The sequence below is a fragment of the Microcaecilia unicolor genome, chromosome 4, assembly GCF_901765095.1.
Source record: "Microcaecilia unicolor chromosome 4, aMicUni1.1, whole genome shotgun sequence".
Classification (NCBI taxonomy): Eukaryota; Metazoa; Chordata; class Amphibia; order Gymnophiona; family Siphonopidae; genus Microcaecilia; species Microcaecilia unicolor.
The window spans coordinates 363,806,439-363,822,235 of record NC_044034.1 but is presented as its reverse complement, the minus strand read 5'-3'; the positions used below and the strand labels follow the sequence as shown (position 1 = coordinate 363,822,235).

Here is a 15,797-nt window from a genome sequence, read left to right as displayed (position 1 = left end):
ACGTCCAAAATTTTTTATTTATTTTTTTTTTTTTTTAACGGAGCCAGCGGGAGGGGGGAGAAAAGGAGGGACCTGGCGCCGCCAGGTTTGCACTTGCTCAAGAAGAGCCCTCAACCCCAGGTACTCAACAAAACCTAAAAATTAGGCTTGGAGACCTAGCCAGAGCTGCTGCTGTGTGTGACCACCACCTGCTGAGATAGAGAACATACTGAGGAGTTTCCGGCAGCACATGACCACATATAGGGAGGCAAAAGGATTGCTCTCTATCTCCACCTGCTGGTAGATGGACACAACCCACCAGTCTATGGATTGATCAGCATGATGATATGGAACAGAATATTCTGGTGGACACTGATGTGATATAAAACAAAAAGTGAGGAGAGTGGATGAGGATACCAACAATTATATATTTCGTGAGGGTTTTTACCTCCTTTTTTGTTTTTGGACACTGATGTGAAGCATTTATACTCTGATGAATATCCACATTTTATTTATTTGTTGCATTTGTATCCCACATTTTCCCACCCATTTGCAGGCTCAATGTGGAGTTCATAGCACCGTGCTGGCCATCGCCAGTTCCAGTATGACAAATACATAATGATATCATGGTAGAGATCATGTGTGACACACATTATGGAATCGGAAAGGAGGAATAGTTATGTTATGTCCATTTCGAGTAATAGAGTCGTTGTGTTGCAGGGTTTGGGCATTTAAGTTAGATCATTTGGATATGCCTTTTTGAACAGGTAAGTTTTTAGTGATTTCCGGAAGTTTGATAGGACTTGCGTTGTTTTCACAGCGTTTGGTAGTGCGTTCCATAATTGCGTGCCTATATAGGAGAAGCTGGATGCATAGGTTGATTTGTATTTGAGTCCTTTGCAACTTGGGTGGTGGAGATTTAGGTATGTGCGTGTTGATCTTGTTGTGTTTCTGGTTGGTAGGTCAATGAGGTATGTCATGTATCCTGGGGCCTCACCGTAGATAATTTTATGAACCAAAGTGCAGATTTTGAACGCATGCTTATGAGGCATTTTTCATGCACTTTGGGAGGGCTGAAGATACCACCTTCCCTTCAGGCCCTTAAAAGACATTTGTGTGACAGGCCTGAAAACCTTCAAGAAGCATACTCCAGTTTTAATAGTATCTGGCTGTCCTCATGGGCAACTGGACTTTTCAAGCCATTGCACTGGGAGGTGGAGGCTCACTCCATGGAAGATTCAACATGTATGTGCAGAGCTCAGACATCTGCACAAAGGAGATCTTGTGATCATTTTGCCGCTTTGTACTGGATTCAGAGGCAGGCTCTAAGGAGGAAAAATTATGGCTTACCTGGTAATTTTCTTTCCTTTAGTTGCAGCAGATGAATCCAGAAACTAGTGGGTTGTGTCTGTCTACCAGAAAGTAGAGACAGATCACTGACTTTCATCCCAGTGATATAAGACAGATAGCTCCTACCAAAGCAACCACCCAAGCCAGGCCCAAACCCACCCCAAGATGCCTTGTGACTGGCCTGGCCTGGGTCTTCTGGCTGTCCTCTGATCCAGGCACACCCCCCCTTGCTCACAGTCCCAAGAACCAAGTCTCAAAACGACAGCTCAACTCGGACCGCCCGGGATGCCATTCTCCCACCAAAGGGAGAATCGGGAACATGGCCAAACACCATGTTAGCCTCATTATACAAGACATCAGATGCATCTCCCCTTAATTTTTTTTAAGAGGTATGCAGAAAAAATGCAAAGTGATTAACCCATGTAGAAGAAGAAAAAACTAAGAAATAGCAATATCCTTAACAGAGCCCAGACATCAAAAGGGAGTGATGCTGGATTCATCTACTGCAACTAAAGGAGAGAAAATTACCAGGTAAGACATGATTTTCCCTTCCTTGGTGTCAGCAGCAGATTAATCCAGAAACTAGTGGTATGTAGCAATGCAGTCCCCTCAACAAGCACTGCCACACCAAACCGAGAACTGCCACACCAAACCGAGAATTCCAACGAGCAGCCATATCCAATCCTACCCCACAAAGGACAGAACAAACAGCGGTCGATTAACATGAAAAGCAGAGACCACCTTAGGCAAAAACAAAGGCGCTGTACGAATATCACTCCCGCCTCTGAAAAATCGGAGAAAGGGATTATGACAAGACAACGCTTGCAATTCTGACACGCGCCACACCAAGGCCATCATGACCAGAAACACCAAATTCAGCGTGAAGTCCTTCAAGGATGCTGACTGCAAAGGCTTGAAGACGAGCTTCTACAGAGATTGCAAAACCAGGTTAAGGTGCCAGTCCGGACAGGGAGGCAGCAGAAAGCAGTTTGAAGCGACTAAATCCCTTCAATATAAGGACAACATCCGGATGCGCAGCCAATGAAAACCGATCCACCCGGCACTGGTAACAAGCCAAAGCTGCCACTTGAACCCTAAGGATGCTAATGGCCAGTCCTTTCTGCAATCCCTCCCTGAAGGAAGGCTAGGAACCGAGGCAACGAGGCCGTCAACGGTGAGGCGCCCTGCTGAGAGCACCAAGACTCGAACATGCACCAAACTTGTGCATACACTGCCATAGTGAACTGCTTGTGGGCCTGCAGGAGCATGATAATCACTTCCTCCTCATAGCCCTTTCATCTCAAATGCGACCACTCAGGAGTCAGGCCATAAGACCAAAACAGGAGGGATCCTCCATGGAACCAAGTCCTAACAGAGCAGATCCGGCACCACAAGCAAAGGAAACAGCTCATCCATAAAAAGCCAAATAAGATCCGCATGCCACGGCATTCGGTGCCAGCTGGAAGCCACCAGAATTACCCGACCTTGATGCCCCACAATCCAATGCAGCACCCAACAATCAGCGGTCACAGTGGAAGTACGTAAAGAATTTCCCTGGTCGACTAGGGTTGAAGCAGCACATCCAGCCCTTTGGAGTCGGCTTCCCGGCCCCTGATGAAAAATGCGGCACCTTGGTATTGGCCCAAGTTGCCATCAGATCCATCACTGGGCGCCCCAAACACTTGACTATGTCCAGGAACACCGTCAAAGAGAGTTCCCACTCCGCCAGGTCCAGCAATGTCTGGCTGAGAAAGTCCGCTTGCACAGAGGCTCTCCGCAGTATGAGCCACCAACAGTGGCTGCAGGTGGCGCTCACCCATGCGCAGAGGAGATTCACCTCCTCCTCCAGCACCGCACTGCGAGTGCCCCACCTAACGAGTGATATACGTAATCGCTGTAACGTTGTCCGAGCACCTGGACCAGCTTGTCCCAAATCAGGACCAAAAATGCCTCTGTGCCACTGCTCAAAGTGCCAATCAATTTATGAGCCATTTTGCCTCCAACACGGACCAGTGCTGCAGGCAATGAGCAACCCAGCCTACCAGGCTGGCATCTGTCACCAACATGATCCACTGTGGAAGACACTAAGGGCATTCCCCTCAGTAGCCACGGAGCACCACCTGATAGTCTTGCAACTCCAGAGACCAGCAATGCAACAGAGAGAGCTGTAGGGACCGCGAATGGACTTGCACGTAGTCCCACGTGCAGGGGCATAGTGTCCCAAGCAGAGAACAAATCTGCCCCTGCAGCATCGCTACCAGCAAGTCGGGTAAGAACACCCACATTGATGGGTGTCAAAATGCACCCCGAGATATTCCAGCATCTGCGAGGGCACCAGATGGCTCTTGGCCAAGTTGACATGTGTATGTGAAAATTGTAAACCGCACAGGAAGTTTGATAGCGCACTATAGAACCTGTGTAATTAATTAATCAATCAAGGGACTGTTCAAGCACACCACCTGAGAGGTGACCTTCCGACTCTCTGCCTCAAAGAACACTCGGATCAGCCAAACTGCCTAGAAAGTTTGATAGCGCAGTATAGAAAATGTGTAATAAACAAACCAAGAGACTGTAGCAAGTGCACCATCCAAGAGGTGAACTTCCAACTCTCGGCCTCAAAGAACGCTCGGATCAGCCAAACCGCCTAGAAAACTTGATAGTGCGATTAAGGGTGAACTCAAATGGCCTCACAGCACAGGAACGCTGCCACCACCATGACTTTGAAAAAAAGTGTGCAACAAGTAGCCAGGCCGAAGGGAAGGACTCAAAACTGGAAATGGTGCCCGAGAACTGCAAACCAGAGGAAACGCTGGTGTGGAGGCCAATTTGACTAGGCCTCCTTGAGATCCAGGGTGATAAAATCTCCCCTGGCTGCATCACCGCCAGGATGAAGCACAACTTTTCCATGCGGAAATCCTGGCTCTTCAGAAACCGGTGGCTTGAGGTCCAAAACCAGATGGTAGGATCCCTCCTTTTTTTTTTATTAATGGGACCATGAAATAGATTAAGTAGCAACCCTGCCCCCACTCCCCCACGGGGATGGCCAAGACAGCGCCAGGCTCCTGCAATGCAATCACAGTAGACTGCACCACCAAGCACTTGCCAGGAGCTCTGCAATGGGGACTCCAAGAAAAAGTCTACGATGGGAGCAGAGAACTCTAATTTGTACCCTTCTCTGATGTCAAGAACCCATTAGACCAACGTAATATTGGACCACTAATAGAGAAACAAGGTCAGCTAACCCCCCCCCCCCCCCCTTATAAAATGCTCTGAACAGCATGCCAGCACCAAATCATTGGGCAGATCTGGCGGGATGCAGCTTCCAAACCTCTCCTGTCACTACAAAATGAAGCTGTCTGTTGAAATCTGGACCTCTGAAAAACAGCCAGACGTCACCGGAGCGGCCCCCGCCCTTGCCAATACTTTCGCACCGCCTTAAAAAGGCACACGGTGCTCCTTGTCGGAACTGAGGCTTCTTCTGATCCTCGGGCAAATGCAGAGTTTTGAAATCCCCCGTATCCTTGACCAACTTTTCAAGGTCCTCTCTGAACAGAAGGCGACCCCAGAAGGGGACTTTAGTAAGACACTGTTTAGAGGCAGCATCCGCAGTCCAGTGGCAAAGCCACAAGAGTCACCAAGCCGTCACAGCCACTGCCATCTGCTTGGCAGATGTCTGCACAAGGTCACGCAATGAATCCTCCAAATAGGTAAGCCAGACTCCAAAGGCTGCTCCTCCACCAACACTGAGCCCGCCGTATGCTGCGCCCAGGCAAGGCAAGCTCTCATCGTGTAGGAGATGCAGATAGAAGACTGGAGCGAGAGCACAGATACCTCGAAGGCCTGCTTCAAGGAGGACTCCAGATTCTGATCCTGCACATCTTTCAAAGCAATGCTGGAAGAGTAATCTTTTTGGTGACCGCCGCTACAAAAGAGTCCACCTTAGTAGCTTCAGCTTCTCCAAATAATCTGGAGACATTGGATACAGGTGAGCCATAGCCGCCATCTGCAAGCCAGCATCGGGGGTAGACCACTGCGCCAGGATAAGCTCTTCTATGGCCTCATGCTTTGGAAAGGACCAAGTCAGCCTCGGGTGCTCGCATCTTGGGGTTAACCAAAGTCGACGTCGGGGACCCGACCACCAAAATGTTCAGGGCCTGAAGGGAATGCACAATCATAGTAACATAGTAGATGACGGCAGAAAAAGACCTGCACGGTCCATCCAGTCTGCCCAACAAGACAAACATATGTGTAAACCTTACCTTGATTTGTACCTGCCTTATTCAGGGCACAGACCGTACAAGTCTGCCCAGCAGTACTTCCCACCTCCCAACCACCTGTCCCGCCTCCCATCACCGGCTCTGGCACAGACCATATAAGTCTGCCCTCCACTATCCTCGCCTCCCAACCACCAACTCCGCCACCCAATTTCGGCTAAGCTTCTGAGGATCCATTCCTTCTGCACAGGATTCCTTTATGCATATCCCACGCATGTTTGAATTCTGTTACCGTTTTCATCTCCACCACCTCCCGCGGGAGGGCATTCCAAGCATCAACCACCCTCTCCGTGAAAAAATACTTCCTGACATCTTTCCTGAGGCTGCCCCCCTTCAACCTCAATGAGGGCAACTCTTCCCTATGAAAACTCCGGTCAGCTGTAGGGTCATCCAGCTCCAAAGCCAACAGCTCTCTCTCCTCCAGGCCACCCTCTAGATCAGACCTGCCGGAAAGGGCCATCAGAGACCCCGGAGGGGGGGGAGGGGCCAGATTCCACCTCCAAAGCAGAAGGCTACACCCTCCTCCTCTTCTCAGGCGGTACCAAGGGAAGACAGCCCAAACATTTCCTGCAGAGAACCCCCTGGCTGCTGAGCCTGCTTCATTAGGTAAGTAAAAGGACATAAGTCATGGGGAAAAGGGACTGCCTCCCCCAACAGCTGAGACGCCCCCTCCTCAGGCAAACTCCCAGGCTCAGCCTTCTCCGAAGCACCTGCCCCCACCCCAGGAACCCTGGCACGACGGAGGAGCCACGTGCTCCGGAGCCAGCTGCTAGCGCAGTTGTGTCAAAGAAAGAAGGCGGATAGCGTGAATGGAAAGGCGTCATATCTTGCAGTAGTATTAGTGCACGCTCCCATGCAGAGACCGGACTTACTGTAGTGCTTCAACGGTCTCTGCCACCATCCCACTGCAGAAAACAAACACTACTGCTGAAAAACACTAACCGCCAAGCAGAAAAGCATTACACCGTCAAAAGGAGAACTCAAAGAAGCTGCAGGGCTCTCTTTCTCCCAATGCCTGTTCCAGCCCAGCCACCTCTGTTTGTTTTGACTACTTTGTTTTTGTTTGGGGGTTTTTTTGTTTGTTTGTTTGTTGCTTTTAAACTTTCTTGTTCTGCGGGCTATCACAATGCCAGAAGCAGGGAAAATGACTCCTTCTAACAAGATTCAACAATTTGACCCTTAACCTTCAGATCAGATTTTTTTTTTTTTTGCAGAGGAAAGCTGAATAAAGCAGTGGAACAAGCTCAAAGGAGAGAAGGACCACAGCCCAAGGGCAGGAGGGTAGGGGAGGGACCTGGGGTGACCAGGTATGCCCCCTAAAGCTGGCACCGAATATCCAGAATACCCCCGACACTCAACTGTCCAGGAGGACCAGGCCAGGAGCACACCTAATAGAGGAAGCCAGGAGCTAAAGGATGTTCGTCCATCCGCCTGTTGGAGATAGATATATATGTACTGGCTTTTGGAGGCGCTATCTGGGATAAACTCGGGGACCTCTATTCTCCACATCCTGATAAGACAGACACAAACCACTAGTTTCTGGTTTCATCTGCTGATGATGCCAAGGAAACAATATTTTTTTTAATTGTTCTGTTTATAATCTACATCCAAGCATATTAAGGACTAGGCGTGTCAAAGTTCTGAAATTTTATGCAACATTTTGGCCAGATTTTTCAGTGACTTACCAAAAACAAACCAAAAAAAACAACAAAAAAAAGGAAAAAAAAACTAATATAAAGTTCATCATTGGATGTACTCTAATAATTTGTGGATAAACTCATTGAGAGAGCTCTCTTTGGCATCCATTCAGCTGATCAGAAAACAACAACTCTGAGGAAGGGCCACGCGTGCTCAACTTTACAGTAAGTTCTCAACTCAGAGATCTGCTCCTTCCCAGCCATATACAGTGACCATCCCATTAACATGTCTGTTGACTGAAAAACTTTTATAGAAAACAATTCATAAGAAATCAGAACTACAACATTCAAACTCAATTCAAGGCAAAATGAGACCTGCAATGTCAAATACATAGAGTTACAGTTAAAACCTCAGGAGCACGCATAATTAACTTACCTTTTTTACTAAGGTCAATAGCAGCTTCTAGAAGAACTTCTAATTCCCCTTTAGGCAAAACTGGAACCACCCAACGGGGTCTATTTAAAAAAAAAAAAAACCAAACATATATTTAATACAAATCAATTGAAAAAACATCTCATCAATCCCACCAGTTCTGCTCCCTTCTGCTGAGCTATCAAGTACATGTAGAAAAAGATAAATATTTCATCAACAACTTGGTTTCATGAAATCCCTGACTACAAAAATGATCTAATATCTGAAATAACCATCCACAACACTATTCCCCATAAGTACATAAGTATTGCCATACTGGAACAGACTGAATGACCATCAAGCCCAATATCCTGTTTCCAACAGTAGCCAATCCAGGTTAGAAGTACGTGACAAAATCTCAAAACAGTACATTTTATACTGCTTATCCTAGAAATAAGCAGTGGATTTTCCCCAAGTACATTTTAATAATGGCTTAGGACTTTTTTGGGATCATCAGGTATTTGGGACCTGGACTAGCCACAGTTAGACATAGGAAACCGGCCTAGATGGACCTTTGGTCCAAACCAGTTGAGCAACTTATGTTCTTATAAAGGATCTTCTAGGGCTGCCTTATTCATCTTGTTTTTATTTTACCTCATTTGATATTTTATCTTTCTTTATGATAAAATTTTGTAATCCACTTTGCATGTTTAGATGAATGAAAAGGTAGGTAAGTATTTTTATTAAATTAGACTGACAGTCATTTAAACAAAGTTAATTACCTGTTAATCATATCATCTAACTTGGCCAGATCAGTGTGAGGAAAAGCAGGCTCCTCATCTTCAAGCTGAGGTGGAGCATCCCCTTGACCCTGCTCATCAGGAGGACTAACCGGGGAATTCTCATTGGAAGAATCAGGAGATGAAGTCTGAAAATAGAAAATAAGTTTCCAACACACATATTTAAACTATTCTGATGCAGTAGTGAATATTTACTGTATACTTACACATTAAATAGGAGGACAAATGAATTACTAGGTGACAATGTAATTAATTATGGCTGCTTCAAAAATTGTGCTATATTTACACAATGCTGTTAATTCTCAATGGAGAAGCTCCTAGTACATGCTGAATTTTGTATCTCTATTACGAAGTTCCTTTTCTAGGTACAATACCATCAAATGACTGCACCTCAAATTTCAAATGTTCAAGAACCTAAAATCAACTAAATATCTATTTCATACCAACTAATGTATAGAACCAACTCTCTGATATTCTGAGATTGTGTACACAATACCTGTAATTCAGAAAGTTGCTAAAAACCTTCCTTTAAAGCTAGTTTAGCCCACACCTAATCATATAGCCATTATGAGGACTCATCTGAAATTAAAGTCATGTCATTAATTGCTCCAATCACCTGTAACTCTTGGACTGATTAGTCCTGCTCTTTTTAACTATGATCTGTCCTTGAACTGTATAGGTGGAATACAAAAACTGTAATAATAATAACCTGAAGTATGTGCAGAATCAAATTTAGAAAATTCTTCAAACAGTCATAGGAAACAAAAGTGACTTGGTTTCCTGTCATTGCCCAGATCAAATACAAAATTCTTCTGCTGGTATACAAATCCTGTCTGCCCTCTCTGCTCCAGTGTAACTCAACAAGTTACTCATTCCTTATACACCTCTGTTTACACTCCACTGCTCCGAACTTACTCTCACTCTCTTCACTATCAGCTCTCTGTCTCACTATTTCACAGGACACTGCCTTCCATTACTGAGGTCCCAAACTATAGAATGAACTCCTACTTCACATCAGAAATTAACTGATTGTTATTGTGTTCAAACAGCTACTCAAAACTCCTCTTCTTAGAAAGTGAAGATACTTACCTGTAGCATGTATTCTCCGAGGACAGAAGGCCTTATATTCTCACAAGTGGGTAATGCAGGCCACGTTGCCTGGTACGGGACTTATGACAAACATCAAAAGAGCTTTGTGAAGTGTTAGACACGCTCCACCACATATGCGCATCATGTGTCATCCCGCCCGCTGAGCAAACATGGACACCTCAGTTCAGTATGACAGCAAAAGAGGAAAAATAATAGACGGTGGGAGGGATTGTGATCTTATGTAAAGACTATCATAAGTGTAACATAACACTGTGGACCCAACAATCTCAACATCTAGCGAGCTGTAACCTGCTGAGAGGCTCTAAACCTGGAAACAAGTGCGAAAACAGTGTCCGCTCTTATCTCTGGAATGCAGGCTCTTACCGGCTGTGTATAGAGCAGGGCTCCTATATACTCCAATCACTGGACATGGCGAAGATGGGACTTGGGGTAGTTTACAACAAACCCTAGTAGCTCGAGCACCCTAACAGTCCTCAGTCCTCAGCATGGACACTTAAACACTGTCTGGAGAGGTGCTCTTCACCAGCGGGCGAGAGAAGAGATGGTATCAGTATGTTTTTTGATTTGGTCTGCGACTTCCTCCACCTTCTCTCCAAAAAGGTTATCTCCTGAGCTCGGGGCATCCGCCAACCTCTGATGAACATGCAGCCATGAAAGTCTGGACATTGCTATACTCTGAGCAGAAATCTTGGATGCCACGTCAAAAGTGTTGTGAGTGCTCCTGGCCAAGAACTTTCGACGTGCCTTCTGCTGCTTGACCCACTGGTGAAGTGACACTGCATGCTCCGGAGGGAACGTCTCAGCCAGGTCCAACTTGTGCACCAAGTTTCACAAGTAGATGCTCATGAAAAGCTGGTAGGATTGTATTCAGAAGATGAGCATTGAAGCCTGGAACATCTTTCTCCCCCAAAAATCCAGGGTTCTAGATTCTCTACCTAGGGTCGATAAAGCATAGTCCCTGGAACGCCTGGCTCTTTTGAGAGCGGATTCCACCACCATGGAATTTGTGAGGCACCTGTGGCTTATCAAATCTAGGTGTGATGTGGATCCGGTACATGGAATTGATCTTCTTAGGCAGTATTAGGACGAACAGAGGGGACTCCCACTTCCTAACAAGGACTTCCTGCAGTACCTTGTGGAAAGGGACAGTCATAGCCTCCCTAGGAAGAGACGTGTAATCCAGGACCTTGAGCATCTTGGCCCTGGGCTTGTCCTCCACTTCTAAAATGGAATGGCGTCTGCCATTTCCTTTACAAAAGATGGAAATAAAGGCTCTCCGGGAAAGCCTGTCTCCTTTTCAGGTGGAGGGGAGGGTTCAGAAGGTATCCCATAGGAGCTGACTGAGGAAAAGTAACTAGGATCTTCCTCTGACTCCCATGAGCGCTCCTCATCGCTGTCAGATAAAAACATTCTATGGGAGGGTTGATACCAAGCCTGCCTCGGCGCAGAGGACCCATGTCCTCGAGAATGGTGCTGTCGGTTCCCATCTCCAGAGAAAGCTTCCTCCACCACTGTCGAGAGGGTCCCATCTTGGGTGACAGTCGACACCAGGGCCGCATGAGGTACCAGGCACCCCGTCATAATAACCCTAATAAAACAGCCCCAACAAAATAGCGGTACTGCTCGCAAACTACGTATACCTCTCACAGAAGTGAAGAAAGAACAAATTAAAAAATAGGTACATGAGCCATTTTGTCAGGGGCGGGCCATTTTTTCATAAAATATTATGATAGAGACTATTATTTTGGGGGGCGGGGGGTTAGTTTTTGTTCTCGGGGTTATTTTGTCTAGGGACTTTTTTTGATAGGGTTTTTCTGACGGGGCTATTTTGACCCAGGACCAGTGTCGGAGGCCGCACAGCAGGCTGAGGGCCATGTGAGGTCGCAATGGGAGAAGAGTAGGCGCAAGCAACCCCGGTACCGATGCCCACCATTGCATAAGGCCATCAAGCAGCTCAGGAAGCAAGTCCCAGATGCGCTCATCGAGGGCTGACACTGGGAAAAGCTGAGGCTCCAGTTGAGAGACAGGTTGCAGGACTGTCGGGGTCGATATCAGAGCCAGCTGATGGAAGAAGTGCACATCAGTACCTACTGAGAGTGGTCCTCCTAGCATAGATACTTCTCGGGGGCTGAATCCTTCGATGCCCCGGAACTCCCAGCACCATGAGTCGAGAGGGATCGATGACAATGATTCTTGGCCTTCACCTGAAGCTCGTTACCAAGGCTTCTCAGTGCCAATGAAGATGTCAAATTCTCACGTTGCCTCGGAGTCAGGTCAGACGATAGACGGTCACGGGGGCTCTGCACAGCAGTAGGTCTTGAGACAGGTGGAGACCACTGCTTCCAGTGTTTGCAGGCCTAGCAGCAGCCATGCTTACCAATGCTCCTGACGCCAGTGTGATGCACCACCAACCTCGATGCCAATGTCGACAACAAGGAACTAGACTTGGCTCCAAAACGTTTCTCACGTTCAGCATCTCTGGAAAGTTGCAAAACAAAAACATTTCAGTGTTGTAGAGCACAATTTTCTCTTTCAGATGATACTGTTCACAAGCTAATTCAGGCAGACTCTTTTTTAATAATTGGCTTTGAACTTTGGTACATTTTACCATTTGCGCTGACAGTACCAACTTTGAAGAGATCCTGCAGGGCGGTTATAGATGATGGTTACTTGCAAATCTGGCAGTATTAAGTCCAGCACAAGCATAATGCTTGTTCAAAATTTCAAGTCCGTATCTTTGTTTGCATGGAAGTTGCTGCGGTCTGAATATTGGTCCAAATATGTTCCGATGAGTCGCGACCAATTTTGATGCACACTTTGAGTCAACTTGTTTGACTGGATTTTGCATCCACAATGTTAAAATGTATTTCATCGGAATTAGCATCAAAAACTATACAGGATTTGAAATTTTTAGCCAATCTTATAAATGTGTTTAACACCTGACTCGCACAACAGATAAAATTTGAACAAAATTGGAGGCATGATGGTGGGAAGGTTTAGACCACTTGGCATGGAATGACCCTAATTTATTATACAACACTAGCCCCTCCTGGCTTTAAGACATGCTGGGGGAGTCCAATGTGAATTCTGGGGCCATCTGTGAGTACTTGTTGTCTTGCATGTCCTCAGGTTAAAAAAAAAAAACACATTCCATCTTTCCTTTAGGGGAGGAAAAAAAAACACTGAAGCAGCTTCACAGCACAGAATTACCATGCTGCTGGATGTCATCAGCCACACATGGGACCAATTCAGCCTCCTTATCCATGGAGAATTAAGTCATCCTTTTGCAGATACAACTCCAAGACACACTAAACTCAAATATACTACACCAGAAAGAGTTAGGCTTATTAATATTTATAAATTACACATAAAGATACTCAGACCAAATCTAAAATATTTTTTGAATTAGACTTATAAAATACTAGAGGTACTATAACCTTTTGGAACAGTCTTTCTTTTGAAAGAAAGAAGATCTGAACTAAGTCACAAAAATCTTTGAATTAAAACTTACTAGTTAAGTGAGAGCTTTATCCTACCAGTTGGAATAATAGTTTAAACACTTGATATCCCACCCTTCTAAAAAAAAAAAAAAAAAAAAGTCATAGTGCTTCACAACACAAACAAGATAGAAAAGAACTCCAATATTAAAAAGAAAAGAGACCTGCTGATGTCAGACTAAGGGAGTGTGGATTTCGGGTGGTGTTACGGGCATACATGGCAGGGACACAGCTGGCACATATGGGAGTATGTGGAGCCAATAGGTGTCTGAAATACAAGTTATCAGTTCACACCCTCGCACATGCCCTCTGGGGATGCCCTTTCATTAAATCATTTTGGGAGCAGATCCAAAGATCTTTTCACAGGTTATTGGCACGAGACATAAGTGGGTCGGTGGAGCAGTTGCTGCTGGACACTCCTCAGGCTTTTAGGGCTATGACTATATCGGCGGCTCTATTGTGTCGTAAATTTATAGTGGGGAAAAAAGTCATTATGCAATATTTGACAAAAGAGGAACAGCCCACCTATTGGCACTGGAGAAACCAGGTTCATGAACTAGCAGTCTGGGAAGCAAAAGATGCTAGAGGGTCGCCGAAGATATATAAATCTTATATAGCGATCTGGAACCCATACCTCCAAGTGTTGAGTCCTTGAGGGCGTAGTCTTATCCTTAATAATCTGAGACTAACAGCTGAAAGTCAAAAACCGCACTAGAGAATAGAAGGAGGGGTGCTGACAGCTTCTGAAAGAGGGTGGAAGGGAAGGGAGAGGAGGGGTTAGGGAGGTAGGAATTTGGAATTGAAATCTCTGTGGAGAGGTCATGTGGAATATTGATGGGCATTGTTATTTTATAAGATGAAGACGGTATAGATTGTCATATGTGAAGGGGAAGGGTATGGGGGGGTTGGTTGATATAAGTCATTGGAATCAAGAAGGGTTGGGAAGAAACTTAAAAGTTGGATGTCGAAATATTGTCTTGGGATTGTTGTAGGAGTGTGCATTATATTAGTTTCTCAGTGTGTATGACTTGACAACTGATGAGCGTGTATTGTTGAGTTCTTTTGACAATAAATATTATAAATATAAAATTGTGGGGAACAAAGGGGAAGTTCGGGGATAGGGGAGAAAATGTTAAGTTTTGGATGCTGTTCAGTAATGTGTGGAATTTATACAGAATGATTTGCTTGTGAAATTTGCTAAGTGAAATGTATTGTTATGGTTTAACATGCTGAAATATCAATAAGTACATAAATACATAAGTACTGCCAAACTGGGAAAAGACCAAGGGTCCATCGAGCCCAGCATCCTGTCCACGACAGCAGCCAATCCAGGCCAAGGGCACCTGGCAAGCTTCCCAAATGTACAAACATTCTATACATGTTATTCCTGGAATTGTGGATTTTTTCCAAGTCCATTTAGTAGCGGTTTATGGACTTGTCCTTTAGGAAACCGTCCAACCCCTTTTTAAACTCTGCTAACCTAACCGCCTTCACCACTTTCTCCGGCAACGAATTCCAGAGTTTAATTATACGTTGGGTGAAGAAGAATTTTCTCCGATTTGTTTTAAATTTACTACACTGTAGTTTCATCGCATGCCCTCTAGTCCTAGTATTCCTAGTCCTTCACATCCACCTGTTCTACTCCACTCATTATTTTATATACCTCTATCATGTCTCCCCTCAGCCGTCTCTTCTCCAAGCTAAATAGCCCTAGCCTCCTTAATCTTTCTTCATAGGGAAGTCGTCCCATCCCCGCTATCATTTTAGTCGCCCTTCGCTGCACCTTTTCCAATTCTACTATATCTTGAGATGCGGCGACCAGAATTGAACACAAAGCGAATGCTACATACCTGTAGAAGGTATTCTCTGAGGACAGCAGGCTGATTGTTCTCACTGATGGGTGACGTCCACGGCAGCCCCTCCAATCGGAATCTTTACTAGCAAAGTCCTTTGCTAGCCCTCGCGCGCCCGCGCGCACCGCGCATGCGCGGCCATCTTCCCGCCCGAAACCGGCTCGAGCCGGCCAGTCTCATATTGTAGCAAGACAAGAGAAGGGAAGACTCAACTCCAAAGGGGAGGCGGGCGGGTTTGTGAGAACAATCAGCCTGCTGTCCTCGGAGAATACCTTCTACAGGTATGTAGCATTCGCTTTCTCCGAGGACAAGCAGGCTGCTTGTTCTCACTGATGGGGTATCCCTAGCCCCCAGGCTCACTCAAAACAACAACCATGGTCAATTGGGCCTCGCAACGGCGAGGACATAACTGAGATTGACCTAAAAAATTTACCAACTAACTGAGAGTGCAGCCTGGAACAGAACAAACAGGGCCCTCGGGGGGTGGAGTTGGATCCTAAAGCCCAAACAGGTTCTGAAGAACTGACTGCCCGAACCGACTGTCGCGTCGGGTATCCTGCTGCAGGCAGTAATGAGATGTGAATGTGTGGACAGATGCCCACGTCGCAGCTTTGCAAATTTCTTCAATGGAGGCTGACTTCAAGTGGGCTACCGACGCAGCCATGGCTCTAACATTATGAGCCGTGACATGACCCTCAAGAGCCAGCCCCGCCTGGGCGTAAGTGAAGGAAATGCAATCTGCTAGCCAATTGGATATGGTGCGTTTCCCCACAGCCACTCCCCTCCTATTGGGATCAAAAGAAACAAACAATTGGGCGGACTGTCTGTTGGGCTGTGTCCGCTCCAGATAGAAGGCCAATGCTCTCTTGCAGTCCAATGTGTGCA

General features: G+C 46.0%; 1 protein-coding gene across 1 annotated transcript in view; it reads right to left on the bottom strand.

The window, feature by feature from the left end:
• USP9X (ubiquitin specific peptidase 9 X-linked) overlaps positions 1–15,797 on the bottom strand; it is a 377,318-nt gene that overhangs the window by 286,417 nt on the left and 75,104 nt on the right. Inside the window, exons 3-4 of the mRNA XM_030202341.1 lie at positions 8,435–8,580; positions 7,677–7,756 (exon numbers count right to left, since the gene is read on the bottom strand). Of these exons, the coding sequence (XP_030058201.1) occupies positions 7,677–7,756; positions 8,435–8,580 (226 nt within the window). The remainder of the gene's footprint in view (positions 1–7,676; positions 7,757–8,434; positions 8,581–15,797) is intronic.